The sequence below is a fragment of the Apiospora hydei genome (assembly GCF_038363865.1).
Source record: "Apiospora hydei strain CBS 114990 chromosome Unknown utg000004l_segment0_segment0, whole genome shotgun sequence".
Lineage (NCBI taxonomy): Eukaryota > Fungi > Ascomycota > Sordariomycetes > Amphisphaeriales > Apiosporaceae > Apiospora > Apiospora hydei.
Window position 1 is genome coordinate 990804 of NW_027117363.1, and position 27421 is coordinate 1018224.

The window sequence follows — 27421 nt, forward strand, 5'->3', positions numbered from 1 at the left end:
AGATCGCGAGGAATTTATTTATTTCGCGATCTGTGGTTTTTGTATTAAATGGCAATGGTATATTTGCGCTACCCACGGCTCGCAATACCCATGATCGTCCAGGATAGCTAAAGTACTGTTCTTGACCCATGCTAGAGCTTGTCTAGGCTGTGTTCGTCTAGACTGTGTAAGTCGAAATAGATGCAGCAGACACTGCGAAATCCTTTGCAGGGAACTTGGGAAATCGAGGGAAGTACTGGGTGGCAGAAAGAAACGGGAGAAAATCACTTTGCGTGTCGATATGAACAAATGTAGTCGCCAAAGTCGGCTGAGATGTGACATTCAGATGTGATGTAGCAAGTTTGATCCCTCAGACTGCACCAGCATATCGCCTAGAATGCGTTGAGTCGCAACTATACTTGCACGGACTAACTACCGCATGCCTACAACCTCAAATCCTTATATCCGAACCACATCTTCGGTTCTCGTTGGAAGGATAGGCTCAGGCCATGATAGGAAAGACCCTGAGAATGAAATAGGGACTCTGAACTTTGCCGGTATAACTTATATCACCACGACGCGAGCACATTGAACGGTATCAAGAAGAGCTGTACCTGTGACCAATATTTCGGTATAAATATAAATTCAAGACTTGCTGCGCGCCAGTTCTATGGTATCATCCATTCATTCCCTAAGTATTCCGTAAACGCCGCCCAATGCTCCATATGCCCAATACAAGAATTAGTCCTGCTCCTCCTCCTTTTTCCCTAGCTTTGCCTTGCGCAGAACAGTAGCGTGCCGTCGCGCATGCAACTTGACGTCCTTCTCGTGCAGCGAATTGTACAGCATATTACACTCCTCGCATTCGACAAAGCCCGTCTCGTTCAGGGACAAGACTATGGTCGTCTGGACCGTGCCTGTTTTCTTCGGCTTCGCAGTCTTCTTGGTTGCCCCGCGTTTCCCGGCCTCGGACCGGGACTCTTCGCTTTGGTCCTGCTGGTTGAGTTTCTGCGCGCTTGCTTCGTTCAAAACCACAGCAGCCCTTGACCTCTTCTCGGGCTCATCTTCTGCTGCCGACTCAGATGCATCCCTCTCGCTCTCGAGTTCAGGTGTTGTTTGGTACGACGGTTTCGTAGTCAACCTTCGCCGCCTCTTCCGATCGCGTGACAGAGTCGGTGGTGACGATGGTGGTGTGGATGGAGGATGTATAGCTTCCGAAGAGACTTCGCAAGGCGTCGCGGTTCCGGAAGAAGGAGAAGTGACTTTGAAGTAGCTCATAATGGTGCCCTTCTTCGCCGGCTCCCTAGCACGGGGCGGCGCCGGGAGCTCAGGCTGTTTTGATTTCAGGGTCCTCGTGGGTGATGGCTCAGGCTTTTCAGATGCAACCGCCTTCGGCCCAGCGCCTGCTGCTGTCGGCTTCGCGACATTGCTCGCGGTTTTCTGTTTCTTCGCAGGGGGTTCGCTATCGTCTCTTGGCGTCGTGCGCTTGCTGTATGTGCGTAGCTGAGGCCTGGAGTGATACGTATTAGCCATGTTTTCTCGACCGGGACATTGAAGACCGTGCATCTCAGGCCGATGCGCCATTCTGCGTCTGGCGGAAGAGAATATACCTGCTGGCAACTCGACTGCTGGGCGCGTCGCGATCCATTCCGATCTGACAAAGTCCGAATCAGGGGTTGGAGGGTACGTGGATGGCTTTATGAGCATACCAATCGAATAACGAAACCTGAGAAAAAGACTATTATACAAGCATTATGACGTTGAAGCAGACCCAGAATATTGCCAGCTCAAGACGCGTTGCTGTTGGTGGGAGCTTGACGCGTCTGGCAGAGGCGTTGAGCGCGTCGCGAGCCAACTTTTGAGTGGGGCGTCCATTAAGTCTCACACTGCCAATTGGGCAAATTGTTAGGAACCCGGCTGTTCGCGTTGTTCGATTCTGCGCATATCAGATCGCGTCACAATTGAGCAGAGTAGCTAATACGATAATGTTGCAAGCTGTCCGGCAAATCATCTGTTTGATGCATATGGCAGCCTTCGTATAGGCCTGGTTGACGGTGCTTTCAATGTGCTCTGTGAGTCGCGAGGCGATGTACGGCATTTTGACCTCTGCAAATAGCCAAATCAGAGGAGGCGACTCTTCAACAGAGTAAGCAAATAAACCAATGTACAGCCATAGTTTTGCTTTCAGAGACGGACAAGAATACATACGAATGATAATTGATGCTCACCCTTCTCCTAATCCAGAGACGTAGATATGTAGCTTCCTAGGTTGCCCAATTCATGATTCAAGTATTAACAATCGCCCAACGTACACGAGTAATAGGCCACTAGCAGTGCTAGTACCACCGGCAATAGCTACATCGCCGGTTCACGTTCTTAGTGCCAGATAGCCCAGAAGACAGCATTTGACAGCTAGCTAGCTCGTTGGACAGACACAATTGGCACTTGACACCTAATACATACTACTAGATAGCCTCGTGGAGAACCACGCATTAATAATCGGCATAGGCTTACAAATGCATTGACCGAGGTCGAGGTGAAGACGATCTCTGCCCCACCGCGTGCCTCGGCTGTCGTGAAGGAGGCCAGGGGTGGTCGCCGGTCGGTTCGGGTCTCGCTTCACTGTTTCCCTTTCAGGCCCCAGCAATGTTTTGGAGGGAAGCGGGAGAACTAAAAACGTTGAAGAAAGCTAAAAAATCAAACTCTCACATATGGGGGGATGGCTGGGACGAATGGATCTCTCTCGGGGATTTTTCTGAGCCGGCCACCCTTTTCCGTGTATAGGACATACTACAGTGACATTGCATATGCAGCATCGTGCGTCCGTCTCCGAAGGGAACGGCGGTGGAATACCTGCCTCTGTCCATACTACCGTGGCTACATGAAATGGCATGTCGGAATAGAGTGCTGATGCTGCATATCTGACAGACAGCAGGCGAATTCGAGACTAGGTACGCCGTAGGTAGGAGAACGCGCAAGCTATTGGTTCCATAAGCTGGACAAAGAGAGCGAGAGAGCTAGGCGGGCCAACGCAGAGCCAGGCATACCCAGGCCCCGGGAAGTTTCTATCGTCCAAGACTCGGTCTCCGCCTACTGAATCCGGCGTGCAACTCCGTCCCCATTGGCCAATGACCGTGGGCAGGCGACAGGGGTTCAGAGACTTTTCTGCGAGTTCTCTGCGTTTCGCATCTCTTGGGGATCGGGTCGGTAAGGGGGTGGAGAGAGCTTTGGGGGCTTGGGGGCTTGGGCTTTGGAGGGGAGAAGAGCGGAACGATGTGCGGGATTTCGTATGATTCAGCATCGGATTGCGATTTCTCTTCTTGGAAATGCCGTCCGTCGCTCATGGCGACATGGAGGGGGTGCTTTTGGGGGGAATCTGCAAGAAAAAGCTACCTTGTAGCACCCGGGTGGATGACGCCATTTTGTTGTCGTACATTCTACAGCGGGAGACGGTGAGTACGATATACTGCGACTGCGTTCCTGGATGTACCATGCACATATGCTGATCAGCACTCGGCTGGCGCTGTGTAACTTTGCCCGCATACCACACGAATACATGATATGATTTGAGAGCGCCTCGATCAATGGCACTCACTGAGTTAGGCTACCTGAAACCAAAGTTGCTACTGTCATGTCACCAGCCTTCGGCTTTTCTCTTGCATTGTTGTATCGCTCCCTTCTAGAAGCCCCTTCCTGGCAGGTTGGTGGATTCGGCTACTGCTTTGGGAATCCTCCGACCGGCGATCCCGCCAATTCTTCGCACCTCGACTGCCGCCTCCGTACAACTCTCCGGCGCCAGCGAGCCAAAATGTGGATGTGACGTCGGACTGATGGGGTGTCGTAGTGGATGGGACACATATACGGCCCAGCCCATAATTATTTTAGGGGAGCATTCCGTTCTGCTTCAGGGACCCTTCAGGGTTCGGAGGAGGAGAGTATGTACAAGAGTACGTATGCGATCATGAGACGATAGAGAGCATACCTGGCACTGGCAGAGGCAAAGGCGTTGATTGAAATAGACTTGATACCCCTCCTTCTCCTTCCTCTCCCGTTCCTGCTGTTGTCTTGAACTTTATATTACTCCTCATTCCTACCTCTTGATTCTGTAGCACCAGCACCATCTACATACCTATACCCCCACGAACCCGAATCAACACCACATAATCGACAAGATGGCTGCCCGCGAGATCCAGACCTTCGTCCTCGCCGAGAGGCCTACCGGCAACGTCGAGGTCGGCAAGACCTTCAAGATGGAGAAGGGCCCTGCCCCTACCGCCGACCAGCTCAAGGACGGCGAGATCCTCGTCGAGGCTCTGTACCTGTCCCTCGACCCCGCGATGCGCGGCTGGTTGAACGGTACGTTCTGTTCTCCCCGTCCTCCACACCTGTTCCTAAGTGCCTGAAAGAGAGAGGCCATTTTACTATGTCGCGATCTCTCTCAGTGTGTATATGGACGGCAGTCATGTATTTTAAAGTTCGTTGTTGCTGACATCCCGTGGTGGGGTAAACAGACATGCGCTCCTACGTTCCCCCCGTCGCCATCGGCGAGAAGATGCGCGGCGCCTCCGTCGCCAAGGTCCTGGCCAGCAAGAACGCCAACGTCAAGGAGGGCAGCCTCGTCACCGGCTTCACCGGCTGGACCGAGGTCGCCATCCTCGGCGACAAGCAGTTCGAGGTCGTCGAGCTCCCCAAGGGCGCTGAGGTCACCGATGCGCTCGGTGTTCTGGGTAAGTCGATTCCCACAGCATGCTTCAGAACAGTGTAATGAAAAGCGTTACGGACATACATACTAACTACTTTGATCTTTTCTCCCACAGGCATGACCGGTCTCACCGCCTACTTCGGCCTCCTCCGCATCGGCAAGCCCCAAAAGGGCGACACCGTCGTCGTCTCCGGCGCCGCCGGCGCCACCGGCTCCGTCGTCGCCCAGATCGCCAAGCTCAAGGGCTGCCGCGTCGTCGGCATCGCGGGCACGGACGACAAGTGCGCCTGGCTCAAGTCGGACCTGGGCCTGGACGAGGCCCTGAACTACAAGTCGCCCACCTTCAAGGAGGACTTCAAGAAGGCCACCCCGGACTACATCAACGTCTACTACGACAACGTCGGCGGCGAGATCCTCGACATGGCCCTCGCCCGCGCCGCCTTCCGCTCGCGCTTCGTCATGTGCGGCTCCATCAGCGGCTACAACAACCCCAACAAGGAGGCCAGCGCCGGCATCAAGAACCTCTTCAACGTCACCGCGCAGCGCATCCACATGGAGGGCTTCATCGTCTTCGACTTCCTCGCCGACTACGCCGAGGGCCGCCGCGAGCTCAGCCAGTGGCTCGCCGACGGCTCCCCTCAAGCGCAAGGCCACCATCGTCAAGGGCGGCCTCCAGCAGGCCGAGCAGGCCTTCAGCCACCTCTTCGAGGGCAAGAACACCGGCAAGCTCCTGGTCGAGGTCAAGCCTTACGAGGCCAACGTAGGTGGTTCCCGGTTGTGATTTGGTCCAAACTTTGCGACTTTCTTCGAATTTGGTTTCAATCAAGCGGGCGAGAGTAAAGGTCTTTGAGTAGAATGGTGTGCTGACTGTGGTGTGTGGTTGTAGTAAGTTGTTTTCCGTCTTTTAAAAAAAGGAAAACGATGGACGATGGACGATGGACGATGGAGGATGGATGATGGATGACAGGCGGCACCCTTCTGGGCGCCGTCGCAGCCCAAGGACGCGGAACTGGCCAAGCCAGCGCAAGCCTGATGTGGCTGGCACGAATTACATGGGAGGTCTCTTTGGGATTACCTCTTTGATCACACATAGCATTGTACGGTAGTTCAGGACTCTTTGCATCTTTTGCATGTTATATTACAGGAATGAAATTATGATATCCCAAATACTGGTCTCTAGTTACACATGTGATGTTCTTATGTTCTTGGACTTCTTGTCATTTGTCGAGGTTGATGTTCCACGTCACGTAAACACACCATCAGGATGTCATTGACGCGGACGGCCGTCCCACACACAATACAGACCAACCTTGACAGTCAAGAGACAAAGTCACAACAGGATGACAGCTCAAGAGGCATTCCCCATTCACATCAATTCACGGTCCTAATATGGACAATGCACACTTGACAGTGATTCCGCGACAGATAGCAATGAATACATACATGCAGCTCAACTGGCTGACTGGCCATGAAACACGACATGGTAAAGTTGGCACCAGGGACAGTTACAAATAGCACCACTCAACCCCGATTGATTAAAACTACCTGTACTCATACACTCAACGGTCTCGAGCCATAGGAATACCGTATATAGCTGGCTATAACCAAGGAAAGGCGCTAATCGTCGTCTTGTTGAGCGAACGCCGAACCCAGGAACAATGACAGAAACAATGCCACGTTCCAGTCTATCGCTTCCTCCTTCTTTTCGACTGTGAATTATCAAGGCCAGAACACGCCGAGAAGTTGCAATAGTACCAGTAGTAAATGAAACAGAAAACCGCCTCCGTGGTCATTCACGCATCATCCACCAATGCCCTTACCTCCTCAAAGAAAGACGCTTAGCTGATGCGGGCCGGGATATCTTCAGCATCCTCAGCGTCGGTGTCACTGCTCTGCTCATCCACCACCATACTCTGGCTACGTGCCTTTCCTTTGCCCTTGGGTGCCTTGGTAGGTCGCCTGCGGGTTGGCTTGGCCTTGGCTTTGCCCTTCCCCTTGGTTTTCGTACTGGTCGGGGGTGCTTCACCCAGGTCCGACTCCTCAATCTCGCGATCGGCGGGGATCTTGGCTGACGAAGGGCCGACTCCCATATCAGCATCTGAATCCTCGTCCTCGGGGGCGTCCTCAGGAGCGTCCTCGTCGTCTTCGTCTTCGTCCTCGTTCTCGTCACTCTTAATGGCGAGATAGGCCGACTTGCGTCTCTCCTGATGGTTGGCCGATTTCTTCTTGGGCGACTTCTTGGTGGCTTTGTTCTTATTGAGCATCAACCCGATCTTGTGCTCCAGCTCTTGGTACTCTTCCTCGAGATTGATGTCGGTCGGCAACTCCAAATCTCCTTCCTCGCGAAACTTTGCCCGCAGTGTTGACGCAATGTCGACGGGGGTCGCGTGCTCCCATCCCGGTACCAGCATACGCAGGCGACACCATGCTACTATCAGGGTAGGCCGTGAGTACTTAGCTCCGACGCCCTCAGCATGAACTTTAGACCAGGGAATACGGCCATAGCTGACGGCGCCGGTGTCTTTGATGCGTTTGGCAATCCTGGAAAGATCATGGCCAGAAATCTGTATGGCCTCCTCCCGGGCGTTGTTGATGACTTCCTCCATTGATTCATCTGGGTTCACGTCGGCATCCTTCTCGCCATTCATGTGCCTCTTGATCTTCTTCCACTTGTTTATGCACTGCAGACGACTGCGGGATCGATTCATGCCTTCGCTTACACCCTGCCAGTCGATGAGGTCCTCTTCATTGGTGCCGCGATTCATCTCCGAATTAGGATCTCCCCTTGATGCACGAATCTGTTCCAGTGATGCATGGATGATGTCGATGAGCTTTTGCTCTTCAGCTGGATCCCATGCGGCTGTTTTCAGCGCATCGCCGCATACCACATAGTTACGGATTCGGTCGCGAACGTCTTCAGCAAAACGGTTGATCAAATCGGCGATTTTGCGGTACTTCGGCCCATGCTCATTGTAGAGCTGAACCAGCTCTTCATGCTGTTCAGTGGTCCAGGAGCCTCGGGCGTCGAAGTTATGATATTTACGTCGGCATTGGCTGATAATCTTTTGGCGTTTGCGCTGTGGTACGACGGCTTGGATGGCGTCCCACATCTCACCACAATAGGCTGCCTTTGCGGCAGCATGTTGTGGGTTCTTGTGGATTAGCTCGTTACGGTCATGATCCGTAAGGTCGTGGTCTTCCTGCCACTGCTTCAGAGCTCTGTCGATATTACGAAGCTCAAAATCACTGAAAGGTCCAGTGGTCTCCTCCCCCTTGCTAGGATCTTGCACCTTTCGTGGTGCCCTTAAGAAAGGTGCCCTTGACACGCTACCATGTGCATTGCCTTTGCCCTTGGAGGCACTCGAAGGGCCTGCCGCTGCGTTGTCGTCCTCTTCTGCAGCTGCGCCATTTCGTCCACGCCGGCGCTTGGCAGCAGCAGTAGCAGTGGGAGAGGCGGCGGGCAGCTCATCGAAAGCTTGGCGATTGTTCTCCTCGCTGTGCTCCGTTTCGTTGAATGGACGCTTTGCGTGGCGTTTGCGTCCGGTGCTAGGTTTGGACCCATACTGTTGCGCAGCTTGACGTTTGGCTGAACCTGAAGTCTTGTCTTTGGAGGCAGGAGTGGGAGCGGTGTTTACTTCTGAGGCATCGTCCGAAGAATCGTGATCAACTTCCATAGGATCTGCCACGCCCAAGTCGTCGGAGCCGAGGTGGTTCTCTACATCGTTATCGGCCCCATTCTCTGCTGCGTCTCGCCGAGCATCATTGTTGTTGGCAGGCAAGTCTTCCTCGTCGTCTTCATCGACGTCCATAGTCTGAGGCACAACATCTTCTTCATCGCTTTCAGGGACCGGGTCAGGCTTGATGTGCTGCGCAATGTCATCCTCGGACTGTTCAGCCTCGACTGATCCGGCTCGTGATTGAGAGCGGCGCTGGAGACGAGCCTCGCTAGGCGACGATTGCGCCTCTCCGTATCGCTGGGAATATATGTCCTGGGCAGCATCGGCGAACGGGATTGACATTTGTGTCACGCCTTCATCGTCGTCCTCCTCCACCTCGTCCATTTGCTTCTTTTGCTTCTTATGCTGCTTTTTGTCCGACGAGCTCCGGCCTTTGCGTTTCAAGGGCGATGATACAGGGATAATCGAGTCATTGGCGCTGCTCGTGAGAAGGGCCAGATTGTTGACCTGTCCATTCTCGTCATACTGGATCGCCTCTTCGGCAACGGGTTCGGCGTTGGCCTGGCGCTTGCGCCTCTTCGAAGGTTTCGACGCCTCCACTGCTTCTGAGCTGGCTGGGATCGAATGATTGACAGCAAGAAACCCATTGCTTCTTTGCATCTCTGGAGACACACCATTCACTTGGGAGGCGTCATGTGAATCGGTCTCGTCCATGGCGTTAAAGTCGGCCTTCTGCTGCGAGAGACGAAGCTTCTCTGCCCTACGAGCCTTCTTCATCTCTTTGCGCTCTCGTCGCTCCCTCTTGGCCTTTTCCAGAATCTCGGCACCGAATTCTTCATCTTCGAGGACCGCGACAGGCTCCTCGTCGATAGCACCAGGATCACCTTTGATCTGAGTGATTGTATCTTCATCCTCCTCGTCCTCTTGAATCCCGTTGGGTTCGTGCTTAACGAAAGGCGGATCAAAGTCCTGCGAGGAGATGGGTGGTGCTTCTTGGTCGGCGTCGGAAGACCGCCGCGTGCGACGCTTTCTGGACTTGGTTGAGTTCATTTTGGCAAGATCACGGTCGCGACGTGCAGATGCCGGCAGCTGGCTGGAGAATACAGGCTTGTCCTGCTGGGACGAGTCGAATCCGTTGATACCGTGATGGTCGGCGCGATCCAAGGGGTCGTCGTCTTCTTGTGAAAAATGGGATTGGGTGATTTTGCTGGATCGGTCGTCGTCTTCATTCACCAGCTGACTCTGTTGCGCTCCCATTGCTCAAAGGGACATTGTTCGGTGCTGCCGGGGGCGCGCACCAGTAAAAGATCGAAGAAAAATTTATCGGCGAGCGACTATCGTGGATGAATCCGACCCGGTTGCTACGCAATGCCTGCAGAGCTATGGCCTTGCGATAACCAATTGAATCTTAGCGGGGAGTTCGTGATGGAGAAAACGCGATCACTTCGCGGTGATGGTTTGAGTGCGACACGCCAGTTTAGTGGAGATTCGGCGTTGCTACAGGGTAGTTGGGTGGCTCGAGACGGACGTCGCTGCGAGGAAAAGAAGAAAAAAGGTTTTTGTGGGACGGTCTAATAGTGGACTCGGCGTTGGTCGTCGACGGGAAGGAATGGACTGGTTTCTTGGTGCGGCGTTAGTAACAGGCCAATCGCCAAGTACAGGATGGCTAACTTCAATGTTCTTTAGATACATTGATTGGAAGCATTTACATCAAGCACACTTATCGCTTACCTAAGTACCTATTAAGCACGTAAACAATGTGCTTTTGAATCGATAAGAACAATGAAGTTGTTGTGTTCCGCTCAATCCACCATGCTCGGCAGACCTCAACGTTACCCAGGGATTGCTTGTTATTGTTCCTGGAGGCTGCCTTGCAACCACTCAAAAGGTGCTGTGTGTATTTGTTTGTGAGACTACGCGACGCGTCAAGGGAAGCCCCTTCCATTTCTTGTATTCGCTGTCGGGGTTCAACGAGGAATGGAGGCCATTCCGATATCAAGATTAGCCCTGGGCTCAGCTCTCTCAAGGGCGGGTAGCGATATGCAAGAGCCTGGAGTACAAGGCAGTGATGAACCGAAATCTGCCCAGAAGTTGCTTAATTGAGTAATGCAAGAGCCAAGCTGTTGAAATGCAGAGGTGAAAGCAGACCGGATCCACAAAGTGCCTGGACCGATGGCGCCAATTGCAGCTTCCTTTTGTCGCATCACCAGCTCTGCCGACGTCCATCTCATTGACTTGGCCAGTTCCTCGCCGAATAGCACCCCTTACCTAAGTGCTCGGAGCATGAAACTAATCACCAATCTTCTGCTATACCGATGAGCAGTGATGGAATAATTTTTCACGACCACCTTCTAACCAGACGTCCTAGCAGCGGGATAGCATTCTTTCTGAGCTTTCTGTAGCTACAAACTATCTCACTTCCCGCTAAGGACCCTTTTCACCAGCTACCTATCTTGCTATCATAGCCCTGACTATGTGATCGCATTTATTGTCAGAGGCGCAGTCTGCAAATATGTGCTGTGGATTCTACTGGCCGATTTATCTTCATCATGCCGTGATTCCTTCCTCGTTGCTTTTGCTATCCCGCTCTGCATCCAACTGCTGAGGACGGCTCGAGCCAGAGCAGGGCATCGCGAACGCAAGTGGCACATTCTCCCGAAGCCACATTCTATCTGCATCAAATCGTAAGGAACGACATTGTGAGCCAAGGTCAGTTATTGGTTTCTTTTGCCGTCCGGTGAAGAAAATTTGGCATCCTTGAGTAGGAGCGTCGTTAGCTGAGGTCAGTGTCGAGGGACGGCACGGAGATGTGGTGACAGCGGAGAGCCTGGTTGAGCGTGCACCCAAGTCCACTAGGAAGTAAGTCAAGTCCTGATTTGAACTTGAGAAGATGTGGCGTGCTCAATGACATCTGTCTGTTGGTAAAAAATGACAAAGCATGCATGGCTATTTCACAGCTGCGATTCCGCGAAAGATATTCCAGCCTGGCGTCAGATAGATACTGACCAATCCTGAATTAACGATTTATCTCGCATGTGCAGGGTGTATGACGGCTTAACGCAGCTAGAAATCAAGGCTGGGGGACGGACCGGGCTTACAAAGGGCAAGCGCGACGGATAGGAGCATACAGGCTGAATGGCGGGAGTTTATGAATGCCAGGCCGATGCAATCAATGCAATGTAATACTTACATCACGCTTCTTCACTGCTGCTTGCCTTGCCTCGTCACTCGTCTTACGATGAAATGGCCTGGGCCGAACCACTGCTTGGCAAGTTGGACGACAGCATGCGCCGCCCGCGGTCGTTGCAACGGTCGAGGGGGCTCCTGAGACACCAAGGGGTCCTGTCCAGCTTGCTTTGGGATTGGAGACAGAGAAGACACTTGCCTCAGGATATGGACAGTATGAACATTGCGTTAGTATTGTGGTTTGCTGTAGCAGGTCCTTTCGGAAGATTATTTTGCCATAATGATATTTCAAAACTTGGCATGAAATCAAGATTGATCTCACCCAACGACCGCAGATTTCAGGACTAGATTGAATCAATTCGACGATCTGCCGGCGCCATTAACCCTATGCCGTTTAGGGGCTGCGGCACTCGGAACCAGTGGCCCACCCCTCGCCAGGCACCCGGGTCTCGCATATAGTGCCCGCCACGTCGGGTATCACAGTAAATAAACACCCCCATTATTCGGTGGCACCCGAACTTCCCACCGTCGGGCAACACAGATCACAGTATGCAATAGCAAGAAACCATTCCCTCATCCGATCATTGTAGCCTGGGAAGTCTGTACCTGATCTCTTGCCCGCCAGCATCCGCACAGGACAAAGGGTAATCTCAAAGCGCGCGACCCACGACGGCAGAGTGGGGGCAGGGGTGGTTAGACTTGCCCGTCGGCTCATGTCAATATGTTCGTCCCACCAACAGTGGCAGCTAACTGGGATCACGAAACAACTCCGTGTAAAAGATGGCCCAATCGAGCAGATGGCCCCCCTTCGGCCTTGATCCCGGCGGCTCATCAGCTGGGAAGGGCAGAGTATAATAAGAGATGAATTCCCTCCCATCTCATAGACCACTCTGACTTTGCCAAGACGGACGCTGCTGTGTAGTACATTCATTCTTCGACAATATCCCTTCTTTTTCTCCTCACATACTTTTAACTCTATCCGCGCCTGGTCGCTCGTTTATATCAACGTTTATTCTTTTTGCAACAACAAACAAACAACAACATCCCCCATCCCTCCATCATCATCCAACCATCACCATGAAGACCGTCGCTGTTCTCCCCATCCTCGCCGGCCTGGCCAGCGCCAGCCCCATCGCCAACGAGATCGAGGCCCGCCAGAACTCCAACTGCCCCAACATCTTCGTCTTCGGCGCCCGCGAGACCACCGCGCCCAAGGGCTTCGGCACCGCCGGCGGCCTGGTCCAGCAGGTCCAGAGCGCCTTCCCCGGCACCCAGACCCAGGCCATCGACTACCCGGCCTGCGGCGGCCAGCAGTCGTGCGGCGGCGTCCAGTACGACCAGTCCGCCTCGCAGGGCACCACGGCCGTCCTCAACGCCGTCAACAGCCTGAACCAGCGCTGCCCCAACACCCAGATCGTCCTCGTCGGCTACTCCCAGGGCGGCCAGATCATGGACAACGCCCTCTGCGGCGGCCAGGGCCAGACCCTGACCGGCACCGCCCTCTCCGCCGTCAAGGCCGCCATCTTCATGGGTGACCCCCACAACCAGAACGGTCTCCCCTACAACGTCGGCACCTGCAAGGCTGGAGGTGTAAGTTATATATTCCAACTCTTCCTCAAACTCCAAAACCCTCCACTGACACACTACTCCAGTTCGCCGCCCGCCCTCAGGGCTTCCAGTGCGCCCCCTACGACACCAAGCTCATCCAGTCGTACTGCGACGCCGCAGATCCCTTCTGCTGCAACGGCAACGACAGCAACACCCACAACCAGTACGTCACCAAGTACGGTTCTCAGGCTCTGTCCTTCATCAAGAGCAAGGTGTCTGCTTCCGGCGGCGCTGCTGCTGGAGGCAACCAGGCTGGTGCCGCCGCCGGTGGCAACCAAGGCGCTGCTGCTGGTGGAAACCAGGCTGGCGCTGGCAACCAGTTCGGAGGTAACCCCTTCGGCGGCAACAACCGCCAGTTCGGTGGCTTTGGCGGCCCCCAGCGCTTTGGAGGCCGTGCCTAAGATGCTTCGCTGGATAAGAGGACCTCACCACCAGATGAGCCCATTTTGAAGACCAAACCAAGAAACCAAAGAGCGAACCACTAGGAGTGACTTTATGAACTGTACATAGCCTCTTTTTCTTCAGAAATGCACAATAACATGCGGTGCCAGTTGTTGCAATGTAAATACTACCTTCTTGAAAATATCCAGGCGGATTCTCTCTGTGATTAGCTGCAACGTCGTTTTTCGCGCCTTGTCCGATTGAAATGAGCTCAATGTATGAAGGTTTTCACAAGCCCTCGCCTATTTCTGCGCGCAAGGTGCATCTGCACCGCAATTCCGGCGCTTGGAGGCATTGACAACTTGATGATTCTTGACAGCCCGAGTTTCTTTGGGTGAGATCCCTGAGATGATCACAGGTTGATCACTGACGGCGGGTTCGGTAGTCGGCTGGCTGTCAGTGAGTGGCCTGATCCATCCTGAAGCGCATCAGCAGCAGGTGGGGGTGTCAAGGTGTGCCGCACCCTGCTGAAACGTGCGCCGGAACTTCTACTTTGGGCGCTTCGAGAAGGCTTGAATGCAACCCTCAAAGCTATGAAATCAAAGCCCACTTCACCAAGTTCTTACAACTACCTGTTTATCTAAAGACTCAGATTATGTAGTCTGGTTTGGCCCTCCAATGACCGAGATACTTCCATATGAGCTTCTCTCGACCGTACTGCTGATGCGACGAACTGCTTCGCGGGCGGATTGCGCAAGAATCGATGAAGGTGCCATGGCGAGGCTTTCAACTTTCAGGCTTGGAAAACCGGATATGGCTATTTGAAAATCCAATGCCGATTTGACGAAGCTTTCTAGTACACAGTGGCCAGCCTGATGATTTCATCATACCAGTTTACCCAATCATGATCAGGCTGCATTGGGACTGTCTGCTTACTTCGTTGCTTACTTCGAATGGACCAAGAGGGATTGCGTTTCTCTTCTTTGTGAATCGGTTGGTACTGAGCGCTAAACAACTGACCCGTATCATTGATCGTAGCTTTATGTGCAATGACAGAAGAACTAGAACTTCCTGCCAGAATTACCCAGGCTATTCAACTTGCCGATGCCAGATTGAAGCTCTCGCAAGAATTCACGAGCCGAACCAACGATGGCCGGTACCAACCAAATGCGCTTACGGGCACTCTATCTGGGCTTACCAAAGCTCTAAATACTCTGGAAGCTGACATTCTAGCGCACGCAAGCGATGATTTTGAACTCAATTGTATCAAGCAACTCTCGCCGGTTCTGGATTGGTGTATAGAAGCACTCGCTATTGGCGTCCCAGAAGGCGAGGGCGTGCTCGGGAAACCTGCAATAGAAAACCAACACGTCCTGAAAGCTTCTATTGGAGTCCTAGATTCGGCCACGAATCTCTTTGGGTCACTTTCTCGATTTGACTACACGTGAGTTTCCGCTTTCAACCATCGTATTCGGCTTCTTAATGCTTGTCCTGACTTTTCCAATAGGACAAGTTTGTTGGCGGTTAAGCGGGATGATGACAGTCTTGGCAAAGGCAAGAATGCGCTCTACTTCAACAATGTTGCTATCGGCATCGAAAGACTCAACTCACACGTGCTTGGGCAGCGGCCTTCCTTTCCAGGCGGTCCAAATAGATATGCTGCTGCCCCGCCACGATCATCATCCATAATGGCGACTACGTCAGAGAGTGACTCTATAGGCTTAAAAAGGTTACCAAATTTCCTCGGCAAGACGCACCTTCATATGGCTGCACGGAGTGATGATATCAGGGTCATTACGCGGTACATATCAGAACCCGGAGCTGATGTCAACGCCAAAGACTTCCAGTGTCGAACACCACTGCACGATGCATCAGAGAACTTCGCTGCTGCTAAATTGCTCCTGGGAAATGGAGCTGACGTCTCCGCTGTTGACAACGTTGGCCGGACGCCACTTCATGAAGCCACAAGGTCTGGTGATCACTCAGTCGCTAGACTATTGCTAGTAAATGTTGCTAGGGCCATGGCCGTAGACAACGGCGGCCGAACATCACTACACGATGCATCGCTCTTCGGCCATCTCGAGGTTGTCAGGCTTCTCCTAGATGCGGGTGCTGCCGCCACAACAGAAGACAACGACGGTCGAACGCCGTTGCACAGTGCATCATCCTTCGGCCATTACGAGGTTGCCGAGATTCTCTTGGAAGAGGGCGCGAATATCTTGGCAGTAGATAAAGCCGGCCGGACGTCACTTCACGAGGCAGTAAGATCTGGAGATGCTAGACTCACAAAGTTCTTCTTGGAAAGGGGCGCCACTGTTTCCGCCGTAGACAACAGAGGTCGGTCACCTTTGATCTACGCCGCGGAAGGTGGACATCGACGCTTGATCAAAATCTTGATTGAACACGGCGCCACTCCTGACGTCTTCGATAGCCATGGCCGGACACCATCAGACCTAGCTTGGGATCCTACAGCCTCTAGGAAGACAATACAAGGGATTGATGATGTGTTGACAGATAATGCCGACCGATCAGATGATGACAGCCAAGGCATCTATCACGCCTTTCTCGATGATGAAGTCGGCAATTATGACAGTTGCAGCGATATCGAGAGTTTAATCTCGGCTGACTTTGCGAACACTTCCACCAACAACAGCTCACTACTCAACGACAGTATTCAACTGGCTATCTTGCAGCTAGCAACCATTTTATTCGAGGAGATTGAGCTCCGTACCCTATTTGAGTCGGTCAGGGCCAAATTTGGCAAAGGGCGATTCATCAGAAACTGCTGCCGACATCTAAAGAGGCTTGGCCACTCACTCCAGGGCGAGGCGAATGGTGACTTACAGAATCAGTTCGCAGCCTTCATTCGAAAATATGCAAGCCAAGTCGCAGTTGAAGTGGAGGTGAATATGGTACTACCTGGTAATACAGATACAGAAGGGAATGCGGGCCATTTACCTGACAGCTTGGGTCATTTGAGTAGTTGGACCAACTCCCCGTATGTTATCAAAACTGAGACCACCGAGGCCGAAAACATAACCCTCAACACACCCAAGGAGAGGAATACAAGTGAGGGGCAGATCGGCTCCAAGAGTGACAATGATGTTGATTACAGCAGTGACGAGGAGTCGAGCCAAGCAGAGTCAAACGAATCAGATAGCATCGTCTCATTCCCTATTGCCGATGTAGGGGCTCTCAAAAAGTTCCTACTTTCTTCCCGAGCTGTAGTCATGTTGCGGAATGACCTCAGAGAATGGGTAGACTCAGGCCGGGGAAGGAACCCCAGGCGGTTAATAGGAAGTAATATACTTCAGTCTACTGAATACGAAGGTGAGTGTTCCCTCCTCCACTCAAGACCCCAGCTCAAGGCCAAGAATCTTCTTTTTAACGTGATGACAGCTCCTTCCTCCATCTCTGTCACACAAGAAGTGAACAAAATACAACATGACCTCCAGAGAGAATACTTGATGGATCTGCTTCCAAGCGAAATTGCCAATACCTTGTCTGTCATTCCAGCGAGTGATATTTGGATTACCCGCACTCAGGATAATTCAATGTCGAATACGATGAAGACATGGGTTGAGGAGAAGACACATATGCCATGGATCTGGTGGCCTTTGAGTCCACGAAGGCGCGTGCTACAGGAAGGGGAAGCCCGGATATTTTGGCGATGTGTAGGTTTCGCCTCCTTCTACAATACCAATGGGCTAAAACGCAACAGAGCTGTGGTACTGTCTTATGGCAAGAGGTATCGAATGAGGATTGCAAATTGACGAAAAGGCTAATATCTCTTCCACGTGAAGACAAGGAGAAACCACAGTGTGCTACTAGAACAAAGATGTCGGGTTGGAACACATTTACTGGCCATCCTTTTTCTACCTTGAATCCTGGGGCCTTTTCTAGCCAAAGGTATTCGCCAGCTGCAGTTTCCTTGACCACAACCTCGACCTCGTGGGCACAGCCTTCAGTCCGGCCCGGAAACAATCCAGTCACATACCAGAATAATGGAACTCCATCCTCAGATACGCGGCAAAGTCCCGATCCGCTGGCTGCTCCGGTGCAACAAAGTACCCCTACTCGTAACTGGGTGTTACTAGGGGTACAGGGGCAAAGGAGGACTATAGACCCCGCGGAAATACTCATCGACCAGTGGACTACTGATCATCAGTTCTTCAAATCTTTGAAGGCCTCCTACCGACGATACCGTGGAAAGCTGCGATTGTGGTTCTCGATCTGGCGGCTCCATTACTGTGAAGTTGTCATGGTAATCTAAACTTAAGACCAGAACCTCGCACTCAATAGGCTGGCTAACATGCTGCAGTTTCACCGGTTGACACTCGATCGCATGGTCCGCGACCACTCCGACCTTCCCACTCACGATGAGTATAGGTACACACCCAAAGGACCGGCTGCTAAGAATCCGCCTAACTCGCAACACAGGTTCGACGTTCTCTTCAATGCTTGTGACATTGGTTGCAACCGTGTACTGCCACACGACTGCTTCCAGCCTCCAGGGGGCATGGACCAGCTCGAACGCATACCCAAAAGGCTCCGCTCATTTCAACGCGACATGACTGTAGAGATTTGGGGGCTTAGCACTGTCCATGATGTCTCCTTCGCGTATGTTTCTTTCTACCACTGCCTCATGATTCTTGGACCTTTGGTATTTTATGTGTGCTGGATGGAGTCCTTCCCTCAAGACTTGCAGAATGCCTCGGTGCCTATGTCGCTTATTCTGGGGGCTTTGTCGTTGTTCTGGAGTAGTAGTGGGATATTGACAAGTAAGAGGATGGATTGATAGAACATGCGGATAGAAAATGGAGGGAGATACTGTGGAAGTTGAACTGGGTTAGCTTATACGACGGTCGAAAATTGCAAGCCAGGAAACGCGTCGGGTTAACAGCAAGATTTGCTGTGTTTGATATGGGTACTAGGCGTTGATACTGATAGACTCCTACTGCTGCCCAAAGCATGTTCAAAGATAGAAGATAGTTGCTCAGCAAACCCGGAGTGTCTGGCACAACGCGTATTGCACCGCGTCAACCCAACCCCTCAGACACCCCCCGAGCTCTTCCAATAAGACAAAGCTGCTGGGGAATCCTTTAAAAACACGCATGCATCGAGTCGCAATGAGAACCTAACCGAACATTCTTCAGTCTCAACCAAAACAGCACATACGAAGAGAAAGATATACTATATACCATACCAGCAAAGAACGCAACAAACATACCAAACAAACCCTGGCCGTCCTGGAGTCCATCCAGAGACAAAGGGATAGTCATGGCAGGTCAAGACAGCAATGAAGGCAATGCCTCCGAAGCACCAGCATTGGAGAATACCACCTCGTCCTCGTCATCCGAATCCACTGGCGACGACAACAACAACAACGACGTTCAAACCAACCACGTCCATTTCCATTGCTGCTACCACACGCCGAAGGACCAAGCCCGCCAGAAACGCGAGGAACGTACTGATAAGAAGCAACCCCGCCCTGAGGATCAGGATACACCAAAGACCGCATCATCATCCTCGGGATCGTCATCTCGCGCACATTCTAGTTCAAGTCGTCAAGCCTCTGAGCCCCCTTCAGTCCTCGAGCTGTTCGCCTGTTACCTCTGCTTGCCCTGGCTCTGGTACAGCCCTACAGGTGAACGCCCCGATACCTACCAGTGGGGCCTTCGCGCCGAAAATGTCCGCCCCCGCCGCCGACGACGCGCCGGTAGCCACTCTACGAGGACGCGGACGACGGCTAGTTCTGCTTCTACTTCTGACAGGACTTATTCGTCCAGTTCGTCACGGGCACCGAGACCACGAGTGACAGCCCACGTGCACGTGCATGTGCCTCCAGGAAGCAGAAGTCCGGCAGTACAAAGGAGCCAGTCGAGCCAGTCGAGCCAGTCGAGCCAGTCGAACCCGTGGACCCAGGTAAACCTACGGTGCCCAAGACGCCTGAGACGACTGAGAATCCGACGAGTCCGCCGAAGGTAAAACAAACCACCAAAAGGCCGAGGAGAGTGCTAAGACCAAGAAGCAGAACGGTGTTAACGGTCCGGGACAGAAGAATCCAAAAGATACGGTGGAGCAAGGACCGAGCAATCAACCGGAGCCAACGCCTGAGTCTGAGCCTGAGCCTGAGCCTGAGACGTCTAAGCAGACCACAACCAAAAAGGATAAGGGCAAGAAAGTTGTCACCAAGAATAATGGCAACAATGAGGCAAGCGTCGCCGGCCCGAGCAAGCTAGCAGCAACATCTGCAGCACCGTCCTCAACCTCCAACGGCGGAGACATCTTTACCTCTCCCCAGAGCGAAATCAGTAACGCCACCGAGGGTGGCGATAATCCAGTGAGTGTCCCCCACAACGGCGACCCAAGCGCGGCTTCATCATCACCACCATCCACCATCCACAGCGGAGCTGACTCCCCTCTGAAACCCGACAGTAACCGAAACCACCCTGCCGACCTCATCCCTCTCGTAGGCGGCTGGCGCGCCTCCTACGCCGTACTACAGAGGGCTGCTCGTACCCGTGCCAGCGATCTTGGGGAGAGGCGGCCAAAGAGGCATCAGAAGTGGCTGGCATTGAAAAAGGCTCTCTGGCTGGTCAGAGCGTGGGCGATAGCGACGAGGATCATGACAGAAACGATGACAATGACGACGATTCGTTCACAGACCAGGGCAGCATCGCCCGTGCTTCTCCAACCCCGAAGCGGTGTGTTCCGATATGATACTGAAGAGATATGGGAACATGAACGTGTCACTGAATGGGGATGTATGCAAAGATGAGCTGTTGGCCTGCTGCCAGAATCCTGGCAGATGACAAGTATGGGATGATGCGCATTTGATATGGATCTTGGGTACACAGCCATGTTGGCTTGGGTACAGGGGGATAACCGATGCTGTACATCGTCAAATATGCTAGAGTAATCTCGACGAGCGGAGTCTCAGAGGGGCGCAGTTGGTCGACAGACGAGCCTGTGTACTGCTGATGACTTATCTTGTCGACTTAGATAGGGGATCAAGATATGTACCAAACACTAGCAGATTAATGTAAAGTAATGATTTACTCTTGATTATGATCTCATTAAATACAGACAACAGACGATGCTCTCTGGGCTATTATATCTGTGGGATGTACATGAGCGACTGGGATCATACATTTCTCGGGGACAAGGTGGCTGGAAGAAAGCAAAGTCAAGCATGAAGGGCTAAGAGCAAAGACCAGTCAGTTCCTGCTTCAGTGTAAGATTAATTGAATAGAGCAGAGCAGGGTAGACAGTAAATCAACTATATATTGATGAGGATGAGGATGATGATGTAAATGCAGAGGCCATGATGGAAAACAAACAAACAAAAAGGAAAATGGCCGCCCAGCCCGCCGTAGACTATCTACGTACGGGGCCTGTATCTAACGCCAAAAGCCGAGGACGCGATGATGCAATTCATGATGTGAGAAAACCCCGCCTGTCCGATCCTCCATGGGATCCCCGAAGAAATGAGTAAGTGCAAAGAGCCGACTGGTTCCGTGCATCCCGGTCTCCCTCCCGATCCCCGCCCGAACCGACCTATATCAAAAAACGCCGCCTGTCCGGACCTTATATCATCACTATGTAGAGCAGTCCTTCTTCTCGTTCGCCTCCGTGCCCGCGGTGACTGCTTTCGTTTCATACAATCGTCTCCGCGTGAACACATGCTGAAAGGGTATCACTGAAGCCCACCATCCAAATAGATGATGAGCCCACAATTGCCGCCAATCGCTCAAAAGCACTATTGCCACCGTGTAGTAATGCAGGAAGTCTGACCGCCAACCGACGCTGAAATGGAAAGTACACAAAATGAGTGGGGTATAAGAAAATAAACAACGGTGTATGTCGTGTACGTATGTGTGTGTGTGAAGCAAGTCGAAACCCAGATGTATGTGCGGAAATGAGGAGTTGGGGGATGAAGTGGAGTGTGGTTTCAACGCAGCCAAAGCAGTTTGCGGTGTTTGTCGCTTTGGCTGGCTGTAAGTATCATCTTCGATGAAGAGATGGGTTGGGGCGCCGCTACGCGCAAGCAAAGTCGAGGCCCATGGACTGGGCGACACCCTGCCAATCCCAGACCTGAGTCCATTCGCCTTGGTCCATAAGCTGCCAGACCATGGTCAATACCTCCAGAAGCAGATCGCAATTGCGCAGTCCAGTGTAGCCCCGGACAGCCCTCACAGCATCCTGGACCTTGGATCGCTGGGATGGCGCAAAGCTAGCACAGCCGATAATGAGGCAAGGTATCAACAGCAAGGTCTGGACAGGGTCGCTAGGCTTGAAGGACTCCAGAATGGCCAGGGATTCGTCCACCGCGACAGTGATGCGACTGTCGTGATGAGGCGGGTAGCGAATTGGCTGCGGCGAATCCGCTCGGTGCGACGATGATGCCGCTTTGTCGGCAGTCGGAGGGTCAGGGTGCACGGGCGACGTGGGAGATAGAGGCGGCGAGTTTCCCGAGCAAGTGGTAGCTCCAAATGATTGGCCTACCGCGACCGGCAACGGCGACGATGACGATGGGGGGTAAATGGTCCTGAAGAGGTAGACCCACATCATCTGCTTGTACAGCAGTCCCACGCGTTCGCGGCTGTCGCCAGGGGGCCAGTGTGGAGTCCAGTCCCGGATGGCCGCGTCGATTTCGGCCGCACGGTAGAGCGACGTGTAATCGACTACGGGGTCAATCCGATTCAGGATGTTGGTCCGGATCGTATTCCGAATGGTGGTGATTTGAGTGAGATACTTGAAAAGGCCATCGGAAACCCCAATGAGTCGAGCGGGTTCAATCGTCATCCACGGTTCCCAAGTCTCGAGGGCCAGGCGGGGTACTTGGACCTGGGGATAGCGAATCAACTCGTCGGCAAACACGTAGAACTGGAAGAACTCGGTGATGAAGATAAGGAAAGCCGAGTCATCGGGAGGCGAGTCTTGGATGAGGTTCTTGTACGCCTGCAGATGCAGACGATGCTCGCCATTGTGGCTACCATTGGCGATGGACTTGAGCAGTAGGCATAGCATCTGGCCGTACCGGACCGACAGGTTCACCGTCCCATCATCCGCTTTCCTGCTCTGTTCTCGCCCGATATCCTCGTAGAACGTGTGCATGGCTTCGTTGTGGTGGAACTCAGACCTTGCTTGGAGGCTGGCCTTGGTGACCCTCCCGTTTGATTCGAGGATCTTGGCCCCGTATGGCGTCTCATAGTCGATGTGCTCGCTGGCCAATGACAGGATAGAGTGCATCAGGCCGCGATGTTCAACGGCCATCTGGAGTAGCATGTCCTTGAAGGCGTTCTTGTGTTGACTCTCGACAGTCAGAACGCCGCTGAGGTGATTGATGTAGTGATGGAGGAAGATCATGTCCTCGGGTGTCTCCACTCCCTTGAATATGGGTTGCAGAGTGATGAGAGGGAGACTCTTCCGACGCTCTATATCGTGGGCATTAGAGAGGGGCACTGAACTGCTTGGTCAAGGGGCAAGGAACCATACCTTCTTCGGCCTTTTCTCTCCCGCTCTTCCAAATCGTCTTCTCGTTGTAACCCTCGCACACGACAGCATTCTTCTCGCAGTTCATACCTTGCCAAGGGTTAGCCAGCCCACAATCAATGACATGCTTCAACATGCTTACATCTAGGTTTCGCTTCGTCGCACTTCTTCTTCCTCTTTCGGCACGTTATGCAACCGGTCTTTGACCTGCCCTTGGCAATCTTGTTGGCCGAGACCTGGGGTGTCAACGGGTGCTTTCTCGGCCGGCCTCTGGGTCTCTTAGCCTTGGCCACAGTTGTCGCCGTACTGGAAGAGGGCCTTGGGGTCCGTGGTGCTTCCTTGAGGTCGTCCATATGGAAATCGTCGTCTTCGACAGGTTCCATCTTGGGGACCGTCAGCACATCGTCGGAATCCTGTTCCCAATGCACGTCATCCCCAGCATCACCGTGCTCCGGCCCCTCGCTGTAGCCCGTACCCCATGAATCATTCGTACAGGAGGAAGTGGCCGAATGAACCATGCTGGGCATGCCACAATGTGTCGTATCAACCAAGGGCATGTCTAGCTCCGTGCTGATTGGCGAGAGCTGTCCGGTATCTATTCCTGTTGTCGTGGCGGTATTCGTCGACCAGAGGGGTGCTGATTGCATCAACATGGAAGAATTGTCTTCTGAGGTTGAGCTCTGGCTGTCTGTCCACGATAGGCCCGACGGGTTCCGCACCATAGCTATTGATGAACAGTCCATGGCTCTTGAGTGTGTAGAGGACGAAGGTCTCCTTCGACCCAAGTCGCAGCAGAAGTACAGTCCTCGCGGAGAATGAGGAGCAAAGTGAAACAGAGAACCGGAGGAGCTCCTCGAGGGAGCGTGGCGTTATGAAGTGAAGATCAGATATTCCTAGCCAAGGTCATAGGCCCACTAGACGAGAGGTCATGCAGGAAAGGGTGGGGATGGCCAGAGCTGATCAACATATGGGGGCCGATGATCCAAATCGAACAACAACAACAGCAAGTAGCGCTGCCCGGTTTCCGCCGCCAGACACGACAGCAGCAGGGAAAAGGAGGGTGCTCGAGACAGCAGCGCAGGGTCTCGCTGTAGCGGCGATGTGAACCGATGAAGAAAGGGTTCGGGCGAGCAGAGGGGTTCAAGATCAGGGTAGTAGTGGTGACGGGAAGAGGGTCTTATTCTCGGGCGATGTGTGTATGAATGTCTGATACCATGGGTCCGCTAGCGGAAACAGAAGAGATATCGACGGGAGATGCACATCGCTGCCCCATCTATGTACTCGCGACCAGGGTGTGTTCGAGGGCGCAGGGTTGGTTCGTTTGGGCAGGACGACAAAAGGTTTAAGAGATGATGGAAGCGACTTGCTCCACCCCGAGTCCCCTAGGTCCAAGGTCCTACTGGGTCCTGGTACATGGCAGAGGTGGGAGACAGGCTAAGGCAAAGCAAAGCAAGGTATGATGATACTTTAGACAACAGGAGGTGGAGGTGGAGGAGGGCTGGACGGAGGAAGATGGTACTACTATCGTGGCTCCAACGTGCCGTAGGCCGAAGCCATGTATTTGATGGGGCGGGAAAACGCCTGTGATGGACTGGACATGCTGGCAGGCAAGTTAGTTACATGGCCCTCGTCTGTGTTGTGTGTGAGGACAGGGCAGTGAGAGTGGGCGACGGGGGCGGAAGCAGGACTTTCCTGGCCTCTCCTCTCTCCCTGGCCCCTCTCTCTGTGTCTCGTTTCGTTTCGCACCCCATCGTTCATGTTGGCTCTGCTGCTGCTGCTGCTACCGCCATGGCTGGCTGAACTGGTTACGAGCCAAAGAAAAGATTGACACGAGTCGAGCAGCGTGTGTGAGTTCCAATGAGCGACATGGAGAACAGGTAGGTACAGTAGGTACTCCGTACATGCCCCCCTACATACCTGCCGGAGAAGGAAAGTGCAGAGTCGTCGACTGGCTGGGTAGGATGCGCTGCTAGTGAGTGGGATGGATCAAATGTACAGGCAGTAGAGTAAGTAGGCAGGCAGCAGGTAGCAAGTAGCTGGAGGAGCTGCACTGCACTTTGCACTGCGTCGGCGGTGGATGTGGATGGGATGGGTCCAAGCTTGGCACCTATCAACCCATGTCGCTTCCCTTGCAGCCATCGTCGGTCCATCTTAAGCGCTTCCAACCACTTACTGCTCTTAGCGTTCACTAGCGGGACCCTGCGAGATACCCTACGGTACATCGCGATACTTGCCCAAACCACCCGGCGGGTCGTCGAGAGCCTCGAGAGGTACAATGTAGCTTGCATAACACACTCATCAGTCATTTTTTTCCCTCTCTCTTTCTCTTTTGCGCTGTCCCTTCCTCTCACTCGCTCTAAGACATCGAGGGCCATTTCGTCCGACGACGCGACACTGTCTCTCCAGCACTTTCAACCTTGGCCAACGCCTTGTCGTCCACATGATTGTGCATGGTATTCAACCAAAATTCCATGTTGATCCGCATCGCAAATTTTGTGTGGAATGGGGATGACGAAAACAGGCAATCAAATCTTGTCGGGCCATATTGACATGGTTTTCATTCATATGATGTATGCTGTGCGCTGTGCAAATTGACAAACAATGCAAGAAATAAAATAAATAGAGTGAAGGCTATCTATCTACCTCAACGTACATCGTCCTGCCACACAGCAGACAGACACTATCTGACGAGGCTGCCGAGTTACTTTGGAAAACAGCCCCCCACCACTCAGAAATGACCTTGGTAATACCAAAGATGCGTGTGCTTCCTTAAGGTGTGCTGTCGTTGGTAGCAGGCAGTAGAGGAGAATAAAAGTATCAAAGACCGATGGCACGAGCCAATTCAACTCCCTCCATGTCGCCGAGTGCTCGGTCAATCAATGGCGCCGTACTTGTACGGGTTCGACCACTCGCCGAGGGAGAGTGCGAGCAAACGAGGTTCTATCAGATCTATCAGTCGGGTAACATACGCCACCCGCCTGTCTGTTGCCCATCTGCCCTTGTCGCTGCAGGCGCAGTGCATCATATCATCAATCATAATCAAAATCGTATCTCTGCCTCCGGCAAACAAGAGCAATCTGGATAGACAACTACGGCACTGCCCATTTATTTTTAAGACATTGGGCTCATGGGAAACGGCCATATGTGGTTGCATGCAGCCGTTGATTTGATCGGACAAAACCATCGCTGCCCCGACCCTAGCAGAGGGGTTGTGCATTGCATTTGTGTTGCCAACCTTTTGGTTTCCTCTGTTTCCTCTGTTTTCGCTTGTCTGGAGAGAAGAAGGTGATGGGGGTGAATGACGGATGATGATGGGTGGATGGGTGGATGGATGAACGGTGCATATTTGGCTACACCTCCATGTTGAATACGGGTCAAGCCTAAATTCGAGCCGTTGTAGTGGATGCAGCAACGTACAGTACCAAGTCGGAATCGCACCGGAGGGGTGATTACATGTTATGCATGCCGTGCCCAGCAGAGAGGTGGTGGTGTCTATTTCCCCGCGTGGCTGAACTGATGTCACTGCGCCGGCAACCAATGCTGGCCCCTCGTACCCTGCCCGTCTTCCACTCTGGACGACTGCAGGTCAGAGCGCTGCTGTGCGACCATGTAGGCTCGTATCATGTCACTTGGTGGCGTCCTGGGAGTCAAGGCTGGCCGATATGAGGATTAAGTAATGAAGGCTGACGCGAAGAGGAAGAGAGAGAAAAAACAAAACGAGTCCAACTCCATACCTGCGTGTACATGTCTCCAGAGGTCTCGGCCCGAACCCGCCAGCAAACAACGAAACAGACCCGACGAGCTGATTGAGCGAATGAGCCTGCGCCGCAGAGGTTAAGCTCATCAGAGTGCTTATCGGATGGCTATATCAGGGTTGCCCAAAGCAGATGCCAGATGCGACTCTCTCTCAATCTCTCTGGATGCTATGGTTGGCAGCAGCATGAAAAGTCGGTCATGCAGTTTGCTAGGAAATATCATGCATGGCTGCATCTTCGGGTTGTGTTCCCATCAACCTAGCAAGCAAGCGAGCGAGTGATCAAGGAATGCAAGCAAACAGTCAGTCGGAGACGGGTCTTTCCACGATGGGCATATGCGGTTGGCCATGGCTGTTGCCAGCCACGCTGTACACAGCACAGCACAGCACATCGACCATCGTCATCTTTCATTTCAATATTGGCCTTCCGTAGACACAACCCTATATTTAGAGGTTACGAAGGTCTCGTTTGCTGGCTGAGTGCGGTCTGTGCATATATCTTCCGGGTAGGGAGCGAGCAGTTCGTTCAATTGGTATGGCCCAGTAACCGTGAGTGCGGGGGGCGCTGGAACTCGTCTGCGGCTAAGATGGGCAGCCGGGCCAATGCCGAGGGGTGTGTGTTTGAAGGTGGCCCGC

The 27421-nt window shown here is 53.0% G+C and overlaps 7 protein-coding genes across 7 annotated transcripts; 4 read left to right on the forward strand and 3 right to left on the reverse strand.

Annotated features, from left to right (window-relative positions):
* Positions 1 to 720: 720 nt before the first annotated feature.
* On the reverse strand, positions 721 to 1512 carry PG997_002835 (uncharacterized protein; the record flags this gene model as incomplete). Its single annotated transcript, XM_066807150.1, has 1 exon — positions 721 to 1512. One exon carries the CDS (start codon positions 1510 to 1512, stop codon positions 721 to 723), a length of 792 nt encoding a protein of 263 aa, XP_066670768.1.
* A 2639-nt stretch (positions 1513 to 4151) lies between these two features.
* On the forward strand, positions 4152 to 5521 carry PG997_002836 (NADPH-dependent quinone reductase tdiC; the record flags this gene model as incomplete). The annotated part of the gene is made up of 3 exons (XM_066807151.1): positions 4152 to 4335; positions 4491 to 4706; positions 4797 to 5521. The coding sequence occupies 3 exons, from the start codon at positions 4152 to 4154 to the stop codon at positions 5519 to 5521; spliced, it is 1125 nt and encodes a 374-aa protein (XP_066670769.1).
* Positions 5522 to 6519: 998 nt separating this feature from the next.
* PG997_002837 (uncharacterized protein) lies at positions 6520 to 9615 on the reverse strand (the record flags this gene model as incomplete). The annotated part of the gene is made up of 1 exon (XM_066807152.1): positions 6520 to 9615. One exon carries the CDS (start codon positions 9613 to 9615, stop codon positions 6520 to 6522), a length of 3096 nt encoding a protein of 1031 aa, XP_066670770.1.
* A 3006-nt stretch (positions 9616 to 12621) lies between these two features.
* Positions 12622 to 13553, forward strand: PG997_002838 (uncharacterized protein; the record flags this gene model as incomplete). The annotated part of the gene is made up of 2 exons (XM_066807153.1): positions 12622 to 13134; positions 13197 to 13553. 2 exons carry the CDS (start codon positions 12622 to 12624, stop codon positions 13551 to 13553), a joined length of 870 nt encoding a protein of 289 aa, XP_066670771.1.
* Positions 13554 to 14582: 1029 nt separating this feature from the next.
* Positions 14583 to 20314, forward strand: PG997_002839 (uncharacterized protein; the record flags this gene model as incomplete). Its single annotated transcript, XM_066807154.1, has 8 exons — positions 14583 to 14977; positions 15041 to 17207; positions 17255 to 17797; positions 17855 to 17922; positions 17974 to 18153; positions 18690 to 19252; positions 19308 to 19321; positions 19538 to 20314. 8 exons carry the CDS (start codon positions 14583 to 14585, stop codon positions 20312 to 20314), a joined length of 4707 nt encoding a protein of 1568 aa, XP_066670772.1.
* A 1259-nt stretch (positions 20315 to 21573) lies between these two features.
* PG997_002840 (uncharacterized protein) lies at positions 21574 to 23549 on the reverse strand (the record flags this gene model as incomplete). The annotated part of the gene is made up of 3 exons (XM_066807155.1): positions 21574 to 22973; positions 23035 to 23121; positions 23174 to 23549. 3 exons carry the CDS (start codon positions 23547 to 23549, stop codon positions 21574 to 21576), a joined length of 1863 nt encoding a protein of 620 aa, XP_066670773.1.
* A 37-nt stretch (positions 23550 to 23586) lies between these two features.
* Positions 23587 to 23850, forward strand: PG997_002841 (uncharacterized protein; the record flags this gene model as incomplete). Its single annotated transcript, XM_066807156.1, has 1 exon — positions 23587 to 23850. The coding sequence occupies one exon, from the start codon at positions 23587 to 23589 to the stop codon at positions 23848 to 23850; it is 264 nt and encodes an 87-aa protein (XP_066670774.1).
* Positions 23851 to 27421: the final 3571 nt, after the last annotated feature.